At 41.2% G+C, this 26,987-nt stretch overlaps 1 protein-coding gene across 1 annotated transcript in view; it reads right to left on the bottom strand.

The window, feature by feature from the left end:
- Positions 1-3,777: 3,777 nt before the first annotated feature.
- The window catches only part of LOC132567361 (dentin sialophosphoprotein-like), a 49,825-nt gene continuing 26,615 nt past the window's right edge, over positions 3,778-26,987 (bottom strand). The window contains exons 6-29 of the mRNA XM_060233036.1: positions 26,501-26,533; positions 25,672-25,701; positions 24,890-24,931; positions 24,189-24,230; positions 22,819-22,860; positions 20,900-20,938; positions 18,975-19,001; positions 18,413-18,451; positions 17,018-17,035; positions 15,684-15,716; positions 15,107-15,133; positions 13,680-13,721; positions 13,536-13,577; positions 12,149-12,199; positions 10,872-10,901; positions 10,281-10,316; positions 9,780-9,824; positions 9,419-9,466; positions 8,117-8,158; positions 6,622-6,654; positions 5,274-5,303; positions 5,038-5,073; positions 4,640-4,681; positions 3,778-3,813 (exon numbers count right to left, since the gene is read on the bottom strand). Coding sequence (XP_060089019.1) covers positions 3,778-3,813; positions 4,640-4,681; positions 5,038-5,073; positions 5,274-5,303; positions 6,622-6,654; positions 8,117-8,158; positions 9,419-9,466; positions 9,780-9,824; positions 10,281-10,316; positions 10,872-10,901; positions 12,149-12,199; positions 13,536-13,577; positions 13,680-13,721; positions 15,107-15,133; positions 15,684-15,716; positions 17,018-17,035; positions 18,413-18,451; positions 18,975-19,001; positions 20,900-20,938; positions 22,819-22,860; positions 24,189-24,230; positions 24,890-24,931; positions 25,672-25,701; positions 26,501-26,533 — 885 coding nt within the window. The remainder of the gene's footprint in view (positions 3,814-4,639; positions 4,682-5,037; positions 5,074-5,273; positions 5,304-6,621; positions 6,655-8,116; positions 8,159-9,418; positions 9,467-9,779; positions 9,825-10,280; positions 10,317-10,871; positions 10,902-12,148; positions 12,200-13,535; positions 13,578-13,679; positions 13,722-15,106; positions 15,134-15,683; positions 15,717-17,017; positions 17,036-18,412; positions 18,452-18,974; positions 19,002-20,899; positions 20,939-22,818; positions 22,861-24,188; positions 24,231-24,889; positions 24,932-25,671; positions 25,702-26,500; positions 26,534-26,987) is intronic.

Raw genomic sequence — 26,987 nt, 5'->3', positions numbered from 1 at the left:
GTTCTAGGGTCATTTTTCCTGAGCTAAGGCAAAAATGTGTGAGCTGGAGGCTAAAAAATTGTGAGCTAGCTCAGCTTAGAGGGAACACTGACTACTTTACCTTGCCTTATATTATGTTTTTAAAAGGCACATCTGGCTGGCCAGAGTAGCCTACTAGTTGGTGGAAATGGATTCACTATTGTACCATGCTGAGGCCCCTCCCCTCCCCAAACCCCTCCCTCTCCCAGATCTATGCCCAAGGGCTCCAGGTTTTTTCCAACACAGACCTGGCAACCATATTATGCAATTATGCATCAATACAATGGCTATAGATAGACAGTTATCAGATAAATTGCAGCTGGGTATGATGACCCCAGTAAAAGACAAATTTGCACAGCCAGTGTAAAGCTACCTTACAGTGTCATCTAGTGGCACTGACTTGTACTGACAGACACACTCAGTTCAGATAAAAGTGCTTGTGGAAAGGAGGATGTGGCCAAGAAGGAAAACTTTTGCATTTCTCCCTTTGTACATGGTAGGGGCAATTTGTCAGCATTGGGCACTTTAAGGAGAAAAGTGCTGATGCACTGTTATGTAACTCCTACTATACCTGCTAATGAAAGGCATGTGAGAATCATGTGCAGCTAGTTAAGAATTGGGTAACATGATTGGCTAGCTGCACTATATCAACAGAGAGCCTAACTCTCATTCTCTGTGGGTTGATGAATACGGAGGACGTGCAGAGGTGTGGAGAGCTATTGTGATCAGAGGCTGTTACTCTGTCGGACTGACTGATGATGATGACGACTTGGTATGTGTAAGACTACTCTCTTGGACTGTGACTGTGTACTGCTAACTTGGATGGACTGAACTTGCTGTGTATTGACTATCTGCCTGCCTATTACTACTCTCTTTGCCTTACCCCAAATACAACTGATTCAACTGGCTTGTTGGAGTTTTTGTCTTCATAGAACTTTTACTGGTGGCTGCACTTATCAGGGCACTCATACCTGCAGAACTTCCACGCACACTGACACAATTCCACTTAAGCACAGAGAACTGTTGCTGTTGAGGCCCTTGGCTCTGGTTTCCAATTATGATTGCCAGCTCTACACATAAGAGGTCTTCAGTATGGTATGGGTAAAGTCAGCCATGTGCCAAAGATTGCAGGAGCATCTTAAGCCAGAGAGATGTTACAAATGATGCGAAAGCTTGAGGAAACTGTAGGATAAAACGTTTTTTTTATTTTTGAATTTTGATTTGTACAAACAAGAAAGTTTATCTCCACTAGTCCGATGTGTCAGGGAAGCAACATAGGCAGAGAAATGTTCTCCAGTGCATTTATCCTTTGGCGTGCTCCAGTCTTCTTCCTGTGCTGAAATCTCCTTCTCTCATGCTGTATATATCTGTGTTCAGCTTCAGATACATTTTCTGTTTCCATATTCACTGCTACAAAACAAGAATATAGATATATATATCCCACAGTCTTTTTTTCAAGTTCCTATTCATTACAAAAATGCATATGGTGTCTGGGATTCTGATGTCAGTGTATGTGATCATGAAGGGACCATGGCTCAGTTACAGAGCTTCTACCAGGTTCAATCCTAGGCATATCCGGTTTTTAAAAGGTTCAAACTGAAGGTGTTGTGAAAGACCTTTACCTGAGAAGCACTGTCAGTTAGAGTAGACAATGACCTTGATAAAACAAAAGTCTAACTTGATATAAAGCAGCTTTGGGTAGGTGGGTACATACCTAAAGGTAGTCCCTGTGCAAGCGCCAGTCATTTCTGACTCTGGGGTGACGTTGCATCATGACATTTTCACGGCAGACTTTTTACAGGGTGGTTTACCATTGCCTTTCCCCGTCATCTACACTTTCCCCCCAGCAAGCTCATTTGACAAACCTCAGAAGAATGGAAGGCTGAGTCAACCTTGAGCTGGCTAGCTGAACCCAGCTTCTGCTGGGATCGAACTCAGGTCATGAGCAGAGAGCTCAGACTGCAGTACTGCAGCTTTGCCACTCTGCACCACAGGGGGTACATAAATACAGAGCATTTATTCCCTTTTAGTACAAGGTGACTAATGCAGTCCTATGCAGAGTTACTAAGCCCACTGCTTTAAGAGAACAACATATAATATGCAACAGCCAGGGCTTTTTTTGAGCAGGAACATACAGGAATGCAGTTCCAGCTGGCTTGATGATAGGGAGTGTGGCCTAATATGCAGATGAGTTCTTGTTAGGCTTTTTCTACCAAAACAAACCTGGCAACAGCTGTACATCATAAGTGAACAGCATATGCCAGGGGTGGCCAACAGTAGTTCTCCAGATGTTTTTGCCTACAACTCCCATCAGCCCCAGCCATTGGCCATGCTGGCTGAGGCTGATGGGAGTTGTAGGCAAAAAACATCTGGAGAGCTACCATTGGCCACTCCTGGCATATGCACTTAGCAGCTCCCCTGTTCTGAAACCACCTGAGAAAAGTAACCACCATGATTTTAGTTCTGCATAAATATGCACAGAGGTGCAAGTCTGGTATTTTGAAAATACCTAAGAAATTAGTACCATTTTTATCTTTGAAAACATATTTAGGGGCTATGATAGAGAAGTTGGGTTTTTTTAAAACAATGTTTCCTTGTCCAGGACAGAAAATCCTAGACTTGTCGCAGTAATATGGTCTACAGTTATAATTTTAGCTTTCAAGGCTGGTATCATAATGTTGTCCAAGTTTCTATGAATCCATCTGGACCCAAACATGTTACAGGTTGCATGACTGACTAATCACTGTAGTTGGTTGAAGTTATAATCAGGACCAGATCTACATGTTTTTTGAGGGGGGGGCAAAATTATAAAATGATGCCCCCTTTTGGGCCCATAGAATAGAATGGACTCCATACCTGATTTGGTGCCCCCCCCGGCAGTGCCCAGGGCAAGTGCCCCCTCTGCTCCCTTCTAGATCTGGCCCTGGTTATAATGCATTGTTCTGGTGGTCAGGGCTAGCTGTAGGGGGTGTGGCCTAATATGCAGATGAGTTCTTGTTAGGCTTTTTCTACCAAAACAAACCTGGCAACAGCTGTACATCATAAGTGAACAAGCTGGATAAGCTGGATATCTATACAGGAGTGTATTGAAGACCTGTGTGTATCTGCTGATGTTTCTACCCAAACCCATGAAAACCATACAATGGAAAGAGGAAGGAAAGATTGGATGCCTGAAACTGAAATGTGTTCCAGAGATGCAAGCAAGCTAATGTTCCCACCAGAAAAATTTGCCATATCATAACCTATTATGCAATTAAATGCCATTGAAATGTTTTGAAGTGTTATACTTTGAAGTCTAGGGCCATTGTGGTGTCATAGGGTTGCTGAGCTCCAGGTGGTGGAGTCTCCTGCTATTACAACTGATCTTCAGACAACAGAGATCAGTTCACCTGGAGCAAATGACTGGTTTGGAAGGTGGGCTCTGGCATTATGCCCTGTTGTAGTCCCTCCTCTCATTAAATCCTGCCCTCCTCAGGTTCCACTTCCAAAATCTCCAGGTACTACTCAACTCGGAGCTGGCTATCCTTGGTGCATGGAACATTTCTGCAAATCATTTTACTGTACCTTTAAGCATCCTCATTTTTCTCCTCTAGCCACCAGAGTGGCTGCACTTAACAGTGTGCTCTACACATGGTTGTTTAAAAACAATTATAGTCCCCCAGTACTCCTTATAGTCGGTAAAGTCAGCCAATGACTCATGTTGTACATGTTGTATCCAATACTTTACACCCATATTAATAAGAAACAGATATTTACCAGTTAACACCTGTTGCTGTTGTATGAAGTACCTTTGCTCTGGAGAGAAAAATTGAAAGAAAAATTACTTTGTCAAATGTGTGACTTTTGGCAATGACTCCTCATAGACTCCCCAGAGGTCTCAGATGCCTCTTCCTCACATATGTAATGAAACCATGACCATGGGAACCCAAACAGTAACTGTTAAAGCTTATCTAATCACATAATTGTTATGAACGTAAATATTGTCTTGCTGATTTAGACCCTGATAGTTGGTTTTCTGTTTCCATATGGAGCAGTAAAATTTGGAGAAATAACTCTCCCACCCCAGTGCAGTTCTGCATTGGAAAACGGCATGGAGGAAGGCAGGAATGCTCTCCCCACCCCACCTCACGGCAGCGTTCCAAACCTATTTGGGCTCTCCTTTATTTTTAAAAATCCATCCCCTGAAGTTGCTATGTGGTTGTGGGGAACCAGAACTGAGTTCTGGGAACCCAGACTGAACACATTAAAAACCCAAACATGTAGTTTGGCCCTTTAAGCAAGGCTTCTCGTGCTCTAACTTTATTATAGCAGACAATTGTGTCATCGTCCACATGCTTCACACCACATGCTTTTTGATTACCTTACAGAAAGGGTCATATCTCTTAGGTCTGGCAGTCCAGTTGCCAACACTGGGCAATGGAAATGTGAAGAAAGTGATATCAATGCCCAGAGAACTTGCTGGCAGATTACTTCAGAAGGCAGGAGGCCTACCTCTGCCCTGTTTCTCCTCCCATGTGCTCACCATGAGAAGTAGTTGCCCACTGAGGCCTTAAAGGGACACAGTCCAATTTGCATAAAGTTCTGCTGCTCAGTAGTGAATAATAAATAATAATACATTTACCGGGTTACAAGGATTACTGTTGCCTTGAAACTGGGAACCAGCCTAAGGAAAAAGAGTGGGGGGATATATTATTAATAGTTCTAATAAGTCAGCTGAGTTTCAAAAACTTTCTAATGTTTAGATACTAAACTATGGTGCTTATAGTATAAAACAAACATGAGAAAGTAAGGAAATTCAGGACACAATTCACAGGGAAGTTCCCCTGTGCAAGCCCCATTGAAAGGAACGGAAGATGTGCAAGAGATAATGGGAGTTGTACTGGAGAACTTCCACTGGTTATTGGTTGTATCCTTGGTCATCCCTTTGCCAGGTAGGTAGCCTCTCTTCATGTCTCCTCATGCAATTCTCTGCATTTTATCTAACCTAAGGAAACAACATGACAACAAAAGTGTCCCTACCTGGTTGTAAGTGTTTTGTGAAGATGATGATTGGCCCTATGGGGAAAAAAACCAAAATCATTTACTACATAATTCTTTGTCTAATGAGAAGCTAGACTGAGAAAAGGGAATCATGATTACCCAGTGAGCCAAAAGATTTCTTATTAGCATTTTAAGTTTATGCCTTCCAGTGAAGCTGAAGAAAAACATGTATGTCATCTAATTGGTGAGAAACAGCACAAGGAAAGTATACGTACCTGATTGTATGTGCTTTGGGATGACTGGCCCTGTGAAAAAAACAAGAAACCAGTTACTTCACAACTGCTTCCAAAATCTGTTTAGTTTAGGGTTGCCAAGTCCAATTCCAGAAATATCTGGGGACTTTGGGGATGGAGCCAGGAGACTTTGGGGGTGGAGCCAGGAGACATTGGGGGCAGAGCCAGGAGCAAGGGTGTGACAAGCATCATTGAACTCCAAGGATGTTCTGGCCATCACATTGAAAGGGACAGCACACCTTTTTAGATGCCTTCCTTCCATAGGAAATAATGAAGGATAGGGGCACCTTCTTTGGGGGCTCATAGAATTGGACTCCCTGGTCCAATCGTTTTGAAACTTGGGGAGTATTTTGAGAAGAGGCACTAGATGCTATACTGAAAATTTGGTGCCTCTACCTCAAAACACAGCCCCCCTAGAGCCCCTGATATCCGCGGATCAATTCCCCATTATTCCCTAAAACTGCTGGAGATCTAGAGCTGTGGGGGGTGGGGCTTCCCCCGCCGGCTACCTGGCTGGGGGGCAGGGGGAAACTTGTAAAACCAGGTGATCCCCCGCTGGGACCTGGGGATTGGGAAGCCTAGTTTAGTTCCCCCAGCCAGGCATTGTTGTTCAGTTCAGATCTCAATTACCCAGTGATCCCACAGATTGCACACGTGTATTTTCTGTTTGTGTCTCCCCATCCATCCACATTTTGTATTTGTGTAATTTCCCCTCAGGGTAACTTCATTGTCTTCAAACAAATCTTCAAAGGTGTCTTCAAAGGTGAGGTGAAGAATAAGACTTAAAGATCCCTTCTCACTTCCCCATCTTCCATGTAAATATTTTGTTTGATGGATCTGAGAAATCCCCATATAAACGTTTGCCACATGTCTGCTTAGTCTATTCCTATTGCTGCTCATTCAAGCCATATTAAATACTAATATTAAAAATTGTTGTGCTTGTTGACCATGCTTTTCCACAAGCTAACTAGATGAGAATGTGGCTGACTTATAAGGCAGGGGAGTGAGCTGTGATTCCATGTAGAGAAGGGATGGATTGGATAGGAAAGGATGCGAAATTCTCCCTTCAATCCTCTTTGCTGCCTTTCCCCCGCCCCAGTTTTTGTCCAGATTGAGCCCTGAGGATAGTTCTCCCGAGAGAAAATTACAAAGGGAGGCAAGCATTGTGAAAAGACATGGGCCAAGGAAAGGATTCCATACCCCACCCCCACTTTACATTGCTTTGGCCCAACACACACTCTAATGTATGGGCCATGTATCCATCATATTTAGCCAAACTCCAAAAACAGAAAGAATGAGTCTTAAGATAAAGAAGAAAATGGAGGCTTACCTGATTACAAGGATTGCTGTCATAGGTAGTTCCCTGTTCAAAATAAAAGTTTATTGTTGTTGTAGAGAGAGACTCATGGTTGCATTTGAACCCAAAGTTTCTTCCTCTAAACTCCCACATTATTGAATTTTTCACAGAAGTTGCCTTCCGAGGCTTTGATCAGATGAATGAGAAAGAAGACTGTGCAGATGGCAATTTTGCTCAGATCTACAAAGTATCACTGAATTTTTACAGCCCCTTCATGCTCTCTTTTGCTTGCTTCCAGTGCTGGAAACCCAGAAGGTACTGTGCTGTGCAAGTCCTCTCCCCCCACCCCTGCAGTAAGTGTTCATACTGAGCTACAAAAGGAGTGCACAAAAGTGTTGCTTCATTGCAAGGAAAATGAGATTTCTCTGCCTATCTCAGTATTTATGAACACAATGGAATTAACAGGGAACTGCCCCCTTTCCTGCCTTGCCCTGACCTAGCCACAGTAATCCATGCAATGGAGTGGCCAGCATGAAGTGAAGTACACTAATCAAGCCTGGAGGTTACATTTGCATGGATTACTCATACCCCAATGGTAGCCAGTGCAGCTGGCGTAGCAAAGGTTGAGTATGTGCGGTCTGTGGCATTCCCATCAGAACTTGTGCTGCCACATTCTGGACCAGTTGGTGTTTCTGAATCAGGCTCAAGGTTTTGGTACTGACCTTTAAGGCCGTGAGTGGTCTGGGAATCACTATGGGACCACCTCATCTCATATGTTCCCAGCAGGGCTTTACACTTTCTGAGAACAATATACAGGTGATCCCTAGCCCTAAAGATGTTCAGCTGTCCTCAACCAGATGTTATTTTATAACTAATTAAATTTTTGAATTTTAAATTGTACTGTTTTCTATTAACTGCTCTGAGCTCTTGGAATTCAGAGAAAGGCAGCATATAAATTTAAACTATAAATTAAATAAACTACACCTGTTGCCTTTCTGGCAACATGTATGAAGCTCTGAAACCAATTCAATTATACTTCAGGAAACCAGGGCTTTATTTTGAGCAGGAATGCACAGGAATGCAGTTCTGGCTGGCTTGGTGTCAGGGGACATGGCCTAATATGCAAATAAGTTCCTGCTGGGCTTTTTTCTACCAAAAAAACCCCATACAAAACAATGGGGACATCAGGGAGTGCAGCCTAATATTCAAATGAGTTCTTGCTGGGCTTTTTCTACAATAAAAACCCTTCAGGAAACAAATCTGATAACAACAACTCTTTCCACACCACAGACCAGCATGTATTCCCAAATGCTGTATATTTGCACCAGCAAAGAAGCAGAAGTGAAGGATTTGTATTTGTGAAAGATTTTTCCATTTGTGGTACCTGTCAATTTTTCTGTGATTTACTATTAGAAGCAGCAAGGCATTTCAGATGCTCCCTGAATATATACATGTTTAAGGTACTGCCTCCTTCTGAGCATCTATTATTAGATAACATTGGGATAATTTTCGAAATATTAGAACATACCTGACCACAAGGTTTGCCACCGCTCGAGTAAGATCCACCCTGCTTTAAAAACAAGAAACAAAAATTGTACTGCTAGCTTCCAAAAGTTATATTCCTACTATTTGTTGGTATCTTGCTGTAATGCTTTAAAATGACAGCTGCCTCAAAATTAGTAAATGATGAAGTCATTTAAAAACCTCAATCACTCACATAGGAATTATTCACACAGAAGATGCCTACAGAACAGTTTTTAAAAGGATGGTTACTTGGCTTTTTTTGTGACGATAATGTGTGCCAAGAAATCAAGAGTGCTTTTAAAAAGACAAACATAGGGTTCAACTTGTTCTCAGAAGCCCCACTCCTAAGTAGATACTAACACAAGAGAAACAGCAGAAAGTCAATTCCTGCTCGCCACCCCACCTCAAATCTTGTATTTCTTAGCAAAGAGACTCAAGATTTTAATTGTATGAGTCAATATTTTGGGTGTTTCATACATCCTCAAGTAAGTTCTAAGCTGTTCCTACTGATTACACATTGCTCTTGAATTGTTTGAATATTTTTTAGTCTTTTTAAAATTAAAATGTAACAATACACAATCAGAACCAGTATACAGAACAAACAACATGTTTAAAGGTTTCATTTTTAAAAAAGTATTTTAAAATATAGCCAATTGTTGTCAATTTTTGTCTTCTAAAATATTCTTAAAATTTAATTCCTGTTAGTTTGACTATAGATAAATTTTCAGTCATCTTTTACTTCCATCCTATATCTCTTTCCTACTAATCATCTCTTTCTGATAAAGGTTAATATAAATAGTTTACACAAAAAATCTTGATAACTTTGAGCTAATGTTTAAAAACTGCTAATAATCTGGCTACTGTAATTTAGATGAAAATATAATTATCGCCTCGCTTCCTTCAAGGAGTTGAGGCATGTATACATATTTCCTTTACCATGCACTCTTTCATGCCTCACAGCAATCTTGTGAATAAAGTTAGAGTCCAACAAAGTTTTATTCAAGGTATGAACTTTTCTGTGCACGCACATTTCATTATATCTGAAGAAGTGGGCATCCACACAAAAGCTCATACCATGAATTAAACTTTGTTGGTCTTCAAGGTGCCACTGGTCTCTAACTTTATTCTGTTGCTTCAACCAACATGGCTACCCACCTGGAGCAATCCTATGAGGTAAATTAGGTTAAGAGGCATACTGCCAGATCCAGTAGCACCCATGGAGTTTTGCTGGATTTGAACCTGCACCTTCAATATTATATTTACCATATAACACTGCCTGTCTCTATAATCATGAAAGCATACCTACCTGTGTGCCATAGCTGCTGCTGCTGCTCTGTGAATGTGAAGACTGGCCCTATAAAGAAAACAGACAGCAATGCAGCAGTTCAAGGATGATTTTGGCATTTTGATTCAGAAAGCACTCAGCACCGTACATGACACACACACACACCCCGGCCATTTCCCTATCCCCATCCTCACAGGAATTCTGTGAGGAAGATTAGGCTGAGGCATGGTAACTGCTCCAGTGTCACTCACTGAATCTTACGGGGATTTGAACCTGTGTCTCCCTACTCCACATCCACCTCTCTATCCACCATATCACACTTGCCCACTCTTTGTGCAGTGGCAAAAGCATAACTGTGTGCCATAAGTGCTGTGTGCCTTACCTGTGTGCCATAAGTGCTGCTGCCCTGTGAGCTGGCAGTCTGAACCTGTAAAGAATAAGGAAATTAATTAGCCGCACTACTAGTAAAGGATGATCAAGAAGCATTTTGCTTGAGAAAGTAAGCAACATTTAATACACAAACCATGCTAAACTGAATACAGATTTCTTCATAAGAAAAGACAACCCGATATGGGCATACACACAGCATAGCATCCTCAACCCCACTCCCAAGTTTCAAAAAGATTGGACTAGAGGGTCCTATTCTGTGATCCCCATTATTTCCAAATGAAGGGAAAGTATTTAAAAGGCATGCGGTCCCTTTAAATGTGACGGCCAGAACTCCCTTTGGAGTTCAATCATGCTTGTCCCACTCTTGCTCCTGGCTCCACCTCCAAAGTCTCCAGATATTTCTTGAGTTGGACCTGGCAACCCTACATCACCTTGACTGGTTACAAAGAGGCACCATATTTACCACCTGCAAAACTGATCTGAAGATACATACCTTGATACAAGCGTCACTGTTATAGGAGGATGAACTCTGTAAAAGAAAAGTAACAGCAATTAGTTTGTTGAGAGGTGGCAGCATTGCCCTCCTTAGTCACATACACATGCACACTCATTCTAGTCAACTTATGCTTCTTCTAGCATGATTATACAAAGTTTCCAGGTCAGATGGGCCTTAGCCTAGGTAAGCATTTAGCCCTGTGTGAATAGCTCATAAGACTCTGTCTAATTTCTCTGACAATCAACCAGATTGCGCAGATGTGCACTGAAGTGCTTTAGGGCAAACTAAACATGACTTCTGCCCTGACCTGGATAGCCCAGGCTAGCCTAATCTCATTAGATCTCAGAAGCTAAGCAGGGTCAGTGCTGGCTAGTATTTGAAGTCCTGAACACTTTCAAGTGCTATGTAATGCTAAATCTTAAAATTATAATGACATATAATGGCATTGTAAATTATGCTAGCGGCACAGAGCTGAGACTATGGACTAGCAGGTGTTGTCTTTTAAGGGAGAAAAACAGTGTCATCTTGTAATGCAATCTCATTCATCAAACAGTTCTAATCCATGCTGGTAAAAAAAAGATGACTTACCTTATCACACACTCGGCCACTTTGCCCACTCTGGAAAAGAAACAGGCAAGGGTTCACTTATTTAATTAATGGATTTGTTTCCATGTAATAGACTTACCAAAAATCATCCCCATCCATTATTCAATTTCTTGCTCATTAGACATAAGAAGTGGGGACCTGCAATACTTGTGGGAGGGGATCCCTTCCCCCTCTTACCTTTAATCCCCTGGTCAGTGCCAGCTAAGAGAAGGAAGGGATTCCACCCTCACTCCTGCTCCCCAACTATTGAAGCCACTTGAATAGATATATAGACAAGTGGGGAGTTGCAAGAAACTTGAGGAGAGGGTGTATCCCTTTCCCCTCTTTGTTTCCTTCACTTTTCCTCCTTCTCTAATAATCTTCCTCCTCTTTCTCCCCCTCCCCTTATCTGTCAAACCACCCCATCTCTTTTGTCCCCATCCCTTTTCTGTCAATCTACCCCCTTCTCCGATACCCCCCCCATTTCCTCCTTTTCTCCCATTCCCTTTATTTTTACCCTCTATATCACTCTTTTCTCCCATCCCCCTTATTTGTCAGTCTACCCCCACCTCTTTTGCCCCCCCCCTTTTCTCCATCAAACAACCCAACCCTTGCTGGTCTTCCCACCTACCACTCACCCCTGGCACTTCATTTACCCCGCCCCCTTTGCAGCTCTCCCCACCTGTCAATGCCAGGCCCAGAGCAGCTCCTGGGCTGCAGCACTTCCACTGCTGGGCCCACAGTGGCTCCCAGGCTGCCGTGCCACCGCTGTTGGGCACAGCGCAGTCCCTGGGCTGCCACACTGCTACCACAGACAGCACAGCATGGCTCCTGCTATGACTCTGACACTGGGCACAGAGCAGCTCCTGACCTACCAGGCCTTATTAGGTAGGTGAGAAAATTTAACCCATTCACCCCGGTGTGGTTTTTAGTCAGGTTTTTCTGCACACCTGGGGAGTCCCTCAAGTGCACAGAAAAATCTTTAGCTTCTCTGTGGTCCAGATCCACAGATTTAGGTGTCCACAGATGGGAGCCACAGGTGGCTATTAGAATATAAGATGCAGTAAACTGTACTAGTAGACACCTGTTAGTTAGTAGATACAGAGCCCACTTCTCAGTCTCCCTCACCTTCTCCCTATCTGCTTCTGAATGTAGATAAGATTTCTAAGGCAATTAAATTAGAATATTATTTTAAATCCTGAGTTGGATTACTATATGCATGTATTTGAAATATATCATTTTTAACATTCCAGTATTGATTTGTAACTGAACGGTGGTACCTCGATGGTAATACGGATGCCTTTTGATGGGCCACTCTGAGGATATGAACCCTAAAGAGAAAGAATAAAGAAAGGAAGGTTGTAGCTGCTTTTCTATAATGTATATAAAATGGCACACAAGAAGTAAAACCTCCAAATCACTACAAGTTAAAACTAAAAGGAATAATAAAAAACTTCTAAAATAAGGTAAGTAAAATGAAGCCAAATCTTGTCCAGTGGTCCTGTGGGGTTTCCTCAGCAAGGCCTTTTCATGGACTCTTTTAATTGCTTAGAAGAAGAACCATAATTGACACCAGCCATAGAAGGCTGATAATGAGATCAAAGGAAGAATGTGTGAACCTTCATGTAATATAGGTGGACACCTGTTGTTGTTCTTCTTATCATGGGAGGGGCTGCTTTGTGGCATGTGTAAATTAATATGCTAGCAGTTAACAGGCACAACTTGCTTAACATTGCTGGAGAAGGTTGAGTGGCAGAAAACTACATTAAATGCTCATCTTACACTGGCAAAATGTTAGACTCTGCTCCACAAGGTAGCTAGTAGCTATTGCAAATGAGCACAAAAATGCAGTCTTGATTCCTGGAATCAAGGGTTGCCGATCCCCAGGTGGGAGGGGCCAGGGGATCCCCTGATTTGGAGGCCCTCCCCTGGCTTCAGGGTTATCAGAAAGGGCTATCATCCAGGGTTGAATGTTCACTGGGCCGGAGTCCCCCAGAAACACACTGATGTCACTTCCAGGTGCATCTGGAAGTGACATCAGGGTGTTGGGACACAGCTGATACCCCCCATTTTGCTGCCATTCTCCTCAACTGAATACAAAAATAGGTTGTTATTTCAACTGTTTCTGTATGTTTTTGTCAATATTGCTTTTGTTTAGGGTGGCTTTTATCGGTCACCTCTGTTGTTTACAGTTGGCTTACGAGGAAGCTGCAGGAGCAGCAGAACGCAATCAAAGCCGGAGTTTGCGTGAAGGCAAGAATTTTTCCTTCAGAAGTCAACAAGCAACGGAGGGACTCCTGGGGAACTTTATTATTGAGTCTTAGTACTCTGTTTGGAATATTAAGAGACTGTGTGGGGTCCTCCCTGTAATACTGTATTTGAGACTCTTGTTTGTATTTAATGTCTACTTTATGAATGCATGCCCACTTTTGTAGGCTGTTCATTATAAGATATAATATAATTTACTTTATTTTGTATATATTAGTCAAGAGTGTGTGTTTTTGCACAATATTTTTGATATTTTTGTATTCTATATATTGTGCTGCCACTGTTCTTTTGCATTCTCCTCAACTGGCCTGCTGAGTGTCGGGGGAATCTCCTGTCTCCAGTGGAGTCCTGGAAACCCTTTTCCTTGTTCATATTGTTAGAAAAATACAGAGTGCTTACCTGTCCGTATATGGAGCTACCACTTGATGAAATTTTTCCACCCTGTTTTTTTAGAAAATGAGGATTCAGTTATTTTGCTGTTTTCAAAATTATTTAAATACAGAACTCTGTATTCACATTGTTAGAAAAATATAGAGTACTTACCTGTCCGTATATAGAGCTACCACTTGATGAAATTTGTCCACCCTGTTTTTTAGAAAATGAGGATTCAGTTATTTTGTTGTTTCCAAAATTATTTAAATACAGAACTCTGTATTCACATTGTTAGAAAAATATAGAGTACTTACCTGTCCGTATATAGAGCTACCACTTGATGAAATTTGTCCACCCTGTTTTTTAGAAAATGAGGATTCAGTTATTTTGTTGTTTCCAAAATTATTTAAAAATAAAATTAGGGCAAGTTTGATGCATACACAAGGCTTAAACGACCTTAACATTTTCCTCTTGCTATGTATATGAAATCCTTATGATTGTTAATAAGGAAAGACGGTGGATAGGACAGATCCAGGTGGGCAGCCGTGTTGGTCTGAAGCAGTAGAACAGAGTAGGAGTCAAGTGGCACCTTTAAGACCAACCAAGTTTTATTCAGAATGTAAGCTTCCGTATGCATGCCTAGTTCTTCAGACAAGGGGATGGGGTACAGTGAGCTGAAATACATATAGCTGGTGGGTTAAGACTGTAAACTGATACAAAGTTAGGATCAAATGGCAAAATAGGGTAATAAATTGAAAGACCATTTGGTCTGGACAGTGTTATATAGGGTTGATTTTTTTTAACATGGTAATTGACATTCAAAATCTTGTTAACATGGAATATAACCTTCTTCACAATGGTTCCCATTCTGTGGAATGTCCTGCTTTGAAAGGTCTAGAAGAATCCAATATTAGAAATATTCAGAAAAAAAACCTCTTGGGGAATGTTGGCTCTGTCCCCCATCCAGAACTGGTGACTGATGCAAAAGAGGAGGAAGCACTGACACCAGACGCTGGGTCCCACATCCAGGTGGTTTCTAGCCCAAATCTTACTCTAATGATGAGAGGGGGAATTGGGCAGTGGTTGAGACTGTGGTTCCAGCCCAATCTTCTGGGCACAAGCCGAGTGCCAGGCCAAACTGGCCTATAAGGCCCAGCTAAGTGGTGGGTCAAGAAAGGGCATAGAAAGGGAAAAGAACAACAATAATACACCTTGTCCATACTGGGTCTAAAGGCATTCAGAGCAAGCTATTAGATGGTATTTCTTTAAACATTTGCTCTTTTAGAGTTTGGGTGGCCAACCTCCAGGTGGCACCTGGAGATCTCCCACCATTACACTTATCTCCAGATGACCAAGATAGTTCTTCTGGAGAAAATGGCTGATTTGGAGGGTGGACTGTTCGGCATTATATGCTGATGAGGTCACTCCCCTCTCCAAACTCTACCTTTCCCAGGCTCTCTCCCTCCCCCAAAGGTCCTGGTATTTCCAATCCAGAGTGCTATTTAGAGTGCTATAGGTAATTTCATTTTACAAGCATTTTTTGTAGATATTTCAATGTTATGTCTTCCTGGAACTTTCTGAAAGGGAAACAGGCTTACCTGTACTTGGATTTTGCTGGAGGAACTCTGTAGAAGAACCGGGAAAATAGTAATATTTTTAAATACAAAAATGTGACATGCAGCATGTTCAAAAGCATGTTTGATCAGGATTGTACTTTGTTGAAGGGGACTAACAATACACTCCTAAGCTGAGTTACACTGTTCTAAGCCCACTGAATTCAATGAATTTAGGAGGGTTTAAGTCTTTTTATTATCACAGTGATAATTCATAAGAAGTATGCTTAGGACTACACCCTAGAATAACATCTCCTATGACAGAGCAATGTAAAGGAGCAGATTCTGTGTTGACAAATAGAAACATCCTATTTATTCCTCCAGGGACTAAGCAAGAATACAAAGAGAAATGCCAGCTTAACTTTCCATGAGGTGATCGTCACCTCTCAGTCCACTGAATCCATGGAAGTGTCTACATATTAATGGAACTGAAGGCAGTATCAAAATAAGGGTCGTCAGCATATCATGAAGCCTGTCTCCCAATCTAATCAACAAAAGCCCATTCTGCAGTTGTGTGCCACTCTATTGGGAATACAGCCAAATATGCTAGATGGATATGTACCTGAGACTGGATGATTTTGGAATGGGAATATTTCTGCAAAAAAAATGATAAACCATTAATTTGTCTCACTTCCCAAAATTCATTGCAACACACTGAGGTTCTAGGGCAGGCGCAGGTCTATGACGTTTGAGCATTTGAAAACCACTGTTCTACAGGAATGACTATAGAACGGGTGGCCAATGGTAGCGATCCAGATGTTTTTTGCCTACAACTCCCATCAGTCCCAGCCATTGGCCATGCTGGCTGGGGCTGATGGGAGTTGTACGCAAAAAACATCTGGAGTGCTACCGTTGGCCACCCCTGGACTATAGGAATGTATAGGATGCAGAAATGTTTACATATTCCTAAATGGACTGGATACTCATAAAACTGATCTCAGCAAATGAATCTGGTATGTTTAGTAAAATGACCAAGATCTAGATGAATCTTTTGCTTAAATTATTTGTTATTCCAACTTTGTAAGCATGCAAGTTTGGGAAATGTTCTATTGAATCAAATTCTACTCATATCAGGATAAATGATACTAGTGGCTGGCCACCTGCAGTTGTTATGTGAAGTGGTAAAGCCATTACATAGCTGCTGCTGATGCTAAAATTAAAACACTAATGAAATAAAATCTTCAAATAAACTAGTGTGCTTTCATGCAGTTAAAACAGAATATCTTATTTTATATTGCAAAATACCTTATTCTAAAATTATTGCAAAATATTTTATTTTAAAATTATTGCGAAATATTTATTTTAAATTACATATGCTGTTATGAAACATGACCTAATTCAGCCAGGATCTTGTCATCTTCCTGGATGCCACTAGCAAAGGATGTGATTTCTGCTATCTACAGAAATATTGTCTCAAGCTAAAAATAATGAAGTTAAACCAAAACAACATGTGTGTTTTAAAGCTCAAGAAGGCTCAGAGCTTTTTTGATAGAAAAAGCCCAGCAGGAACTCATTTGCGTATTAGGCCACACACCCCAACATTACCATTGTGTTGTATAGGGCTTTGTGTAGAAAAAGCCTAGCAGGAACTTATTTGCATATTAAGCCACACACCCTGACACCAAGTTAGCCAGAACTGCGTTCCTGTTCAAAAAAGCCCTGAGAAAGCTTGAACTGCAGTTGTAAATTAGCCTTCCCACTTGGTCATCAATGATTGTAGAAAACCAGTATAAGTACATTTAAAATTGACTTTTTAACCCCTGTGCACCAACAGCAGGAGAGAAGAATAAAATAATCAGCATATGTGAATTCATGCTTAGATGGAGGCGCTAGAGTGGATAGACAAATGATTTCTTCTCTTTGTTCTCCCATATTTTAAAAAGGAATTGAACTTACCGATGAGTAAGTGTCACGCTATTGGGAAAGAGAAGGAAAAACAAACTATTGGATTATTACTTCCATTATTACCTTATATAAAGCAAACCCTTGCAAATGCCCTTATCAAATGCCCTTATCACAAGAGATGCTGAGCAAGATTAGGTTCTGGAATAAATGGCTGATTACCATATGACCAAAGATCACAGCATTCTTGAAACTGCATAGCAGACTATGAAAACAGCTGATTTAGCAATACATTTATACTGTATAAGTGTACATGATTAAATGGCATAACTGTGCACCATATCTTATGAAATTCATACTAGCTCATAATCATAAGTATGATGTTATGTTGGAAATGTATCATATGGTATAAGATGCAGGTGCACACACCTAGCAGTGTATACATTTTTGTACAACAATGCATACTTTTTTTCAAACATAAAATGAAATTATTTTTAAAAACTTATGGGACACTTGAATAGGCTCTGGTTTAACTATTTTAAACCAATAGCAGTAGAAAGAGTAAGATTCAGTAGCACCTTAAAGACTAAAAAACTTTGTGGTAGGATATCAATTTTGTGAGTCACTGCTCACTTCTTTAGACTTATTTCCATTTATTCTTTGCATTCTTCTAGACTGAATCCTCCTGGACCAAACTGAGACCTAGGTTTCCTGTCTCATTACCAGTGCTGATTATCTTCACGCCTACTTGTTGTTGTTCAGTCGCACAGTTGAGTTCAGCTCTTTGCGACCCCATGGGCAAAGTCATGCCAGGTCCTCCTGTCTTCCACCATCCTCCAAAGTCAGCTCAAATTCATGTTTGTTACATCAGTAACACTGTCCAGCTATCTCATCTTTTGCCGTCCCCTTCTTCTTTTGCCTTCTGTCTTTCCTAGCATCAGGATCTTCTCCAGGGAGCGCTCCCTTCTCATTTGGTGGCCAAAGTATTTTTTGCTTCAGCCTCAGCATCTGACCTTCCAAGGAACAGTCTGGGTTGATTTCCCTTAAGACTGACTGATTTGATCTTCTTTCAGTCCAAGGGACTCTTAAGAGTCTTCTCCAGCACCACATCTCAAAAGCACTTACTACCCCTCTTCATATCATACCTAACCCAATCTAGCCTGCTATTGCCATTCGGCATCTGAAATCATCTTTATAAAATTTATATCTCTGGTACACCATGTTACATTTTATGGCATGCATGGCCCAGCCCAACAAAGAGACATTTATGTCATATCTGTCCCTTGTAACAAACGAGTTTGATACCTCTGCTTTAGAGGTAACTGGGGCCTACTTGGGTTGAATTAAAACAGTTAACCTCCATTATTTCTATTTCTCTATTCTCTGAATTTTGTAAAAAGCAAATGAAAAAAAAAGTGTATCAAAAATGTGAAACAGAAAAGTGCTTACCTCAGGTGGGAAAGGTTGACTATCTGGGTAGGATACAACCTGCAAAAAGAAAATAGTAACAGTATGATTATTCAAGGAAACTGATTTCCAATAGTGGGAGAAAAAGACAAGGGGGGAAAACAGTTATGAAAGTTTTCTCCAGTAGAACACGGCACTTGATTCCGAAAGATTCTACAAACCCTAATGATGTTACCAGCCGTGAAAACCTGAATTCTTTGATAGTTATGAAAGTATTTGGAATGCTAGGAAAGGACATAGCATTACAGAGTCACCATCTATATTAATTTTGGACTGGTAACACATGCAATACCACTACAAATGTCAGGAAATAATCTTCCTGCTCTTCCCGTACCCCAAGACTGAGTAATGGGTAAAAAAAGATCCTCCCATGATGGAAGAATTTGCTGGGTGACATTATTTGACTGGCTTAATTATAGCTGTGCAGTCATGAGGAAAAGCACTTGCTGAATTGCCATCACTCCATTAACTTTATGGCAATTTACAGCCAATTAAAATTTAATCTGACATTTAAAGTTTATTGGAGATGGAGGAAAAAACATACCTGGGGACCTTTCTCTACAGACACTGACTGCAAGAAACAGAACAATCAAATATAAGCTTGTTTATTGACATATATTTTAAAGATTTTATACCCTGTCTCTCTGTTCACCACTCAAGGTGATAACAGCAGTAAAGAATAAAAACAAAAAATAAAATCAAACACACACAACAAACAATAATTACCAGCACAATTAAAATCAAGCAGCATGAAGTATTCGTTTAAAAGAGCAGCAAATAGTAAATCATTAAGCAAATCACAAAACAGCCACGATTGTTAGTGTGATTCATTATTGTTCTTCTCAGATTAAACACTAAAAAAAACTATTATGAAGCCTTTCCAGACAAATCACTATGAACACCAGAACAAAATGTCTTAAAAGGAAAACTGTTTTTACTGTCAACATATTTAATACTAAGTCTTAAAAGTTAGCATAGAACACTAAGACTGATTCCCCACTAGGCTTGTTCTGGCGTTGGAGCTCTTTCCCCCCCCCCCCCCCAACACTTCTGTCTGATTTTGCACAAGCTGCTGCAGGGCTGTGACTTGCCTCGCCTCTTTCCTGTGGCAAGCAAGATCCTCTGAAAACCAGTGTCTGCTTGTTGCGGAAAAGAGGCAAGGTAAGTCATAGCCCTGTGGCAGCTTATGCAAAATCGGACAGAAGAGCTCTGACACTGGAACAAGCCTGGTTGGGAATTGATCTAACAGAGCAATCCTGAGGGGGGAGACCGAATTGGAGTAGGGAGGTGACTGACCCCTACACTGATGTATCTTGGATTCATGTAAGGGGTGTTATTCCAGCACAAGGCATGAGCTGGGCTGTGCCATTCACTTCCACCAGTGCAGCTGCACTGCAGTTGAATGCTGGCAGAGTGACAGTCCAGAAATGTGGGTGTGCCAGGGGACGTGGTGCCGGTCAAGCTCCCAACATTTTCAGCATGGGAATATCCCCCAGAAGAGGCACAAAACTGTACCAGCAAAAATCCCAACACAGCCCATTGGTGGCCATAGTAACTCCTAATTCACTCCCCTCTTCCAATCAGCTGCAGCTATGCCCATGGGAACCCAAACAGCTCAGGAAATCAAACAAGTGCACACCCAATCAACACATCCCCCTTTGCTGGCTCCATCCCTCCCTGGCACCCCTTCCCAGCTCTCACCATACAAATGGTTCCAGGAGGTCATTCCACAACTTCAGAGATAGGGCACACCTTATCTAAGTTCCTGCCATACAGACTTAGATTAAGTGATGGAGCACTTTGGTAATGGGGAAAGCACGGGCGGCCCCCTTTCCTGCTCCATCACTGGCAGAGGTGGCCAGGTGGGTGGTATGGGGGTGCCCTCAACAGTGTGGCTGGGCCGCTGGGAAGTATGCCTATCAGTGAGCAAAGGTCACCCACGAATGCATAGGGTGGCAATGACAACTGCCCTTCTGGGACCCTGTTTTCTGTGCTGGCTTTCTCATTTGTCTTGAAGTAAATTCACATGGCCACTAAAGTGTTGAACTCAGTGGAAGTAGTTTTCCCTAAAGATCATGGGATGGATCTTGTGAAAAACTTTGCTGACAGAAGGGATTTCCATCAGCAGAGTGAAACTCATCAACTTTCTTCTCCTGCTGCAGCGTAAAATACTTCCCAAATGCTTCTCCTGGAGGACAAGAGTCCTCCCTGGAACAGCATGAGGGTAGAAATGTTGAAAATGGTCCCCCTATTGTGAGTTGTTATTTTTTTTGTAGATCCAGCCCTTGTGAACAGTTTGTTGGATATCAAACTTCTGATTCAGTATATCCTGATCCAATCTACTTTTTGAAGTTGTGCTGAATCTGTCTGAATGTATGTTGAACCATTCAAAAGAGAAGTTAAATCATAGGAAGAAGTTGTATGTGCAACCTTCCCACCCCCAACTAACACAGCAAAGAGCACTCTTACCTTGCCATATGAAGACTGACCACTAATGTCAGCTGCGCTCTGTTAACAAACCAAAACTCAGTTAATACCTTTTGCCAAATTAGTTTGATTCAACATATATTAAGAAACAAAATGATGCCCTCTGTACTCCTAATAGTTTAATGCAGGAAGGGTTGATCAAAAGCTAACCTTAATAGAGCAACAATCAAGAGATGAAGAAGAAGAAGAAGAAGAAGAGGAGGAGGAGGAAGAAGAAGAAGAGGAGGAAGAGGAAGAAGATTTATACCCCATCCTTCTCTCTGACTCAGTCTCAGAATGGCTTACAACCTCCTTTATTGTATTCCCCCACAACAGATACCCTGTGAAGTAGGTGGGGCTGAGAGAGCTCTCACAGAAGCTGCTCTTTCAAGGACAGCTCTGCAAGAGCTATGGCTGACCCAAGGCCATTCCAGCAGCTGCAAGTGGAGGAATGGGGAATCAAACCCAGTTCTCCCAGATAAGAGTCCATGTATTTAACCACTACATCAAACTGGCTCCCTAAGAAAGAATAAATAATAAAAATCCACTATAAATCCTGAGTATTGTGGACTCAAACAGTTGCTTCATGCTATGGGGTGTATTGGTGTAGAAGAAAGAAACTGGAATTCAAATAATCCTGGCATGGTTGCCCTTTCAGCCACAACAATGAAGAGAAAGGTGTTATTTTGCCTTTTGTAGCAGTAAATGTTCAAAGTAGGTAAAACCTCTATCATTAAAAGGGAAATGAATTGGATGCTTCTGCTCTGCTTCCTGGGATTTAGAAGTGGCAGCATCTAAGGGGAGAGGTCATTGCTCACTAGTAGTGTATCTGCTCTGTATGCAGAAGATCCCAGTTTCAACCACCAGCATCCACAGCTAAAAGAATCAGTGGGAAGGTGCTGTGAAAGGCCTCTCCCTGACTCCCCAGAGAGTGGCTGCCAGTCAGAGCAGACAATACTGAGCTTGATAGACCAATGCTCTGACTTGGTATAAGGCAGCTTCATGCGTGATTCATGTGTCCAGCATAAGTATTTGTTTTGGAAACTTTTTTGTCTGGAAAATTAAGAATTTGTTACTTATCCCATACTTATCTAACATGATATTGCCTGCATAATGTTTCTAGGAGCAATTGTCTAATTGACAATATTCTTTCTATAGCTATAATTTTAATAGATCACTCAGGTAAAGCTATAGCTGACCAATAATCAGGTATGAGTTTTACTGTCCTGCAAACATATAATTTTCCAGATGCATGTGAGCACTAAAAGCAACTGAAGCCAGGTGATTCAGATTAAGACCATGGAGCAGGTGGACAGGAGCTAACACTTTCTCCCTCAGTTCTTTTTAAATTTTGACATCCCCCCCCCCCCCAATTTCTGTCTGTTTCAGTGTGGATAACACACAGGCAAGATACAAGCAAATTGTGCATTTCTCCTGGAAAAGCAAATAGGAGTCACAAGAGAGAATGGCACAGGGTAGGGGAAAAGCCTCCCCCATACCACAGCCCAATCCAAACAATTCCTCCAAATGACTGCTGTTTAACAATAAAAATGACTGAAGGTCTGTTCATTACTCTTCCTGCACCTCACCTGATTTGACCTTCAACTGACAGGCTTTTTATCAGTACTTATACCTATGATTTCTTCTTTTGTATTTCTGCCCTACAAATGTCTCCCCTGGTCTTCAAGGATGTAATCACTGTTCTGCTTGTGAATGTTCACAAATCATGTCAGAGTCAGAGACCCAGAAAGACCCATGTCAGATAGTCAGCAAAACTAATGGATTCTTTCCATGATTTTCTTGGACAGAGTGCAACGGCTTTGTCTTTCTGAGAGTACAAGTGCTATGATTCATGATGAAAACATTTTTTATTGAGCAGTAAACATTGGTAAAAGAGAAACAAATGACAAAGCAAGACTTACATCTCTGCAAGCATGTTTGCTGTAAACATCTGCAACTCCACCCTGCAGATAAAATACAAAACAGCTGCATTCCTTTTTTCACTATGCAAGTTACTCAACATGACATACATAATAACTATGTAATAAAGAATCACTATCAAAATCATAGCTAAATAGTGTTAATAAGGCACCTTTTCCTTCATTTGTCACACCTTCCCATGTGACTCACAGTGTCCTCAGAACCAAGAAAACAGGGGGTTCACCTTCACCTTATTCCTCCTCTTGTCATTTCTCCATCACTCACCCTCAACCAGTAAAGAGAGGCCAAGTGTCCTTCTCATTGGCTCTCCTCCTAGCCTTTTCTGAGTATGGCAGTCCATGCATGCCCCCTAGCCATTTCCATTGTCTCATGAGGAGAAAAGAGACTTTGGTCATTCATTTGATTTTCCATGGATCACCCATGGAAGCCACTGATGTGGTGGTGCCCCTTTAAAAAGGCATTGCTCCACAGTGATTACTCCAAAGGATTTCCTCACCCCATAACAAGGGGATGGTGACCCTCCAAAAATTTGACAGCATCATGGTCTTGGAAGTCCATCAAAGTCCAACTGTTTGCCCCAAAGGCAGGGCAGGAGTACATCATGCCAAACTCCAACTTTCCATTATTGAACCTGTCTAGCAAATCACTATGTCATGAGCAGCCAGCAGGTGCAGGAAGGGGCATAGAAAGCAAATAGTTGCAGGAGATTCAAGTGACAAGGGCTGTAGGGGAGAACTGTAGAAACTTCTTGTCTTCTAGATTTTTGCCCAGTGCAAAAGAAGCTGGGACTTCACAAGGGTTTGCATTCAGCTTATCATAGCCTCACCAGCAATTCGTAGCTATGGAAAATGAGGGCTGCTCCACCAGAAATCCAAGGATCAGGGAGTAAAAGACATCAAAGCAACCTGATTTCATAAGTGTGGAAGCAAAATCTCAAAAGCAACAGATCTTATAGAGAGACCAATAGTTGATTTAGTGAAATTCCTCACTCATCAGAGGTCTCCTCCTAGAATGGTTACTCTGAAGGGTCCAGTGCATGTTGTACTCCATGCACACAAAATTTTCAACAATCTAGGTTCTTGCAGAGTATGAAAAATGAAGTGTCTTCAGAGTCCATCTGTTAATGGATCCCTTTGATCAATTCACAGAGGTCTCCATGCACACTGATGACAAAATGCCCATGATGGGAGAAATTTGGTGGCCTGTTTAAGAACATTTGCAAAATGACTCAGGGTCTCCATATTATTTTTGCAGTAACGCATATACATCACACATTTGATGGCATCTGCTGACAAAATATATTAAGTAAAATTTACACTAGGACACAATCCTCAATCAAGACGATACTTACTCCAATACAGCCACTGCTGCTTCCTTGTTTAACTACAACAACCTGCAATTAACAAAAAAAAAATCAGTCATAAACTGATTTACAAACAGAGGCCTGGAGTGAGGGAACCCTCATTTGTTATGTACTACACAGAAATCCTAAGAATTTGCTTGAGTGGCTCAGGCAGACATATTTCCTGGGCTCTTAACCGTGTTAAGGGATTGGATGTGCTTCTCAGGACCACATGCTCCTTGTCCAGTCCTCCCACCACTGTTTGGGTTTTTCCCTTTTCCCTTTTGGAGTTCTATCTATTAGTGTTACATCTGCACAAACCTGAACATTATACATAGCTTGGGTTAAAGCTGAGTTTGAAACGGTATTCAAACTGTGGTTTAAAACTCACTGTAGAACTGTGGAGAGGTGGTGAGAATGGCAGTAGGCCTTTCAGCTCATCCCATTTCCCCTCTGAAATTTCCCCACCAAACCATTTATAGCCCCAAAGTGGTAAGCATACATCTAGAACACCATAGTGGCAAAAACAGGTTGGGAGGATTCAAGGGAAAACAACAGAAGGGGGATTTTTTTTTTAAATTGCATCAAGGACACTTTGCAGTAGAAAAGCAGCTGTCAGCTAAAGCATAATAGTGTCACTCAGCCTTAGGCAAGTCTTGAGAAGGGACAGAAAAATTAACTCTAAGTAATACAAGGAAAGCCACATCTACCTTGGACTGGCTGCCACCACTCTGAGAGTATCCTTTTGACCCCTGGAAATAAACAAAGTATTTAAACACATTAGAACATAACAAGGAATACATTTAGATCAAAAGCAACAGTGCTTTTCATTCAGATCCTGCAGTCTATAAATGAAAAAAAGTAAAACAGTGCATTTGTTAAAAAGAGAATGATTCTGAAATTCTTTCAGTCAAAGAGACATTTTACCAAAGCAAGTAATATCTGCAGTGTGAACAAACAAGGTCAAGAGTGCAATGGGGGATCAGCAGCACTTCTTAGCCAGGCTAGTGTATTTTCTGACTCCAGATTCTGAGATGTCAACAAAGACTTACAGAAATCTCAAGCAATAATTAGTGGCTCAAATAATATTATTGTGTGGTAAATTCAGAGCTTTGTTTTGAGCAGGAATGCACAGGAACGCAGTTCCAGCTGGCTTGGTATCAGGGGGTGTGGCCTAATATGCAAATGAGTCCCTAACGGGGTTTTCCCTACAAAAAGCCCTGCGGAAAACAATGGTGATGCCAGGGGGGGTGGCCTAATATGCAAATAAGTTCCTGCTGGGCTTTTCCTACAAAAAAGTCCTGCATAAATCGATTGGATTTACACTCTTTTCTATTAAGTCAAAGTTTTCCTCCAATGGAGGATGAAGGGAAGACTCTCCCACTGGAAAGAAGACACATTGACTTGGCCAAAGAGAATCTTGGGACCCAGCCCTGTATAAACATGCACAAACATTATAAAGAATGGTAGACTTTGAACAAATAATGCTTACCTGGCCACAAGAACCACTGCCTGATCCATCCTGCCAAAAAACAAAAACCACAGAGTTATTTTTCAAAAAAACTATGTAACTATTTTACTGGCTTAAGAAAACACTCCAATTTTTTCTTCCGAATATGATGTGAGCTAATATAATGCTAGCAGTCTTGATTTTATGACATCAGAAGTATAAAACTGCTACTGATCTAATTGCCCAAAGCAAGTAAAAATAACTTGTCATGTAGGGATAAGAGAGCTTCAGCAAAATGAGTTGGTTTTCCAATCTATCCTTGAAAATTATAAAAAGAATGAATAACTAACAGGGTATAAATAATATTTTAAATAGTAACAAGTTTTTATTTTAAAATAAAATTTCACAAACTAGAACAACTTAGTCCAGAAACAAAATCTTGTTAGTCTAAAGGTGTTACAAGACTCCTGCTTATTTTTGCAGACACAGCTTCCCTCTGGAATAATTAACATGGGTTGTGTGCCAAAAGACAGATTAGTCAAAATGTTGTGATATAAGTGTAACTTTTCTGGATTTACAAGACTGTACAAAAGAGTAACGAACATTGTTAAGCCAAATTAATTGAGGCCTTTGTATCTTGGTTGGTTCTAAGCAGCCAAGTATTTCAGAGATTAGCCTCTATTTAACTTTGCACAGGATTTTGCACAGAATCTGCACAGGATTTTGGCCCTAATATTGCTTTGGGAGGGAGATACAGGTGCACGTTGCTGTTTTATGAAAGAATCCAGCAGCAATACACAGATTGGTTATTATGCAATTAAGAACAGTTGCCATAGGAAACACTGAGGAATTACTGAGAGAAGATTCTTACCTTTCCACATTTTATCTGCACATTCACAATGGACTGAAAAGAAAAATTAAAAGTGTTGATGTATGATTAAAGGTATTATATGCCTATTAATCTGGAAATGAACCAGGATGACTCTATATGAAAGGTTCTAACGATGAAATTCTTCACTGTGGATTGTATCCCATCAAAAATGACTCTCTTGTCTCACCTTCCTGCTACAGGCCCTCATGTCCCCCAATGCCATTTCTGTGGGAGGGGAACACCCATGAAAAGCATGAGAGGAGGAATCAGAAATCTGTGGACCTGGTGAAAACTGTTCCCTCCCAACCACAGCAAGATTAAGCAGGATCTAACCCAATAACTGTTGTTATCCTTGATTAAATAAGCATGTAAAAATGCCAGTCCATGTGGCCAGACTACACATGTAGTAATATTAAGTGGTACAGTCCAGAAACCACTTTAGACTTCAAATGTGAGTGGAGTGAGGGGATTTCATTTAAATGGTTTC

The sequence above is a fragment of the Heteronotia binoei genome, chromosome 2 (genome assembly GCF_032191835.1).
Source record: "Heteronotia binoei isolate CCM8104 ecotype False Entrance Well chromosome 2, APGP_CSIRO_Hbin_v1, whole genome shotgun sequence".
Classification (NCBI taxonomy): Eukaryota; Metazoa; Chordata; class Lepidosauria; order Squamata; family Gekkonidae; genus Heteronotia; species Heteronotia binoei.
Note: the sequence above shows the minus strand (reverse complement) of the source record. Positions and strands in the feature narration are given on the sequence as shown.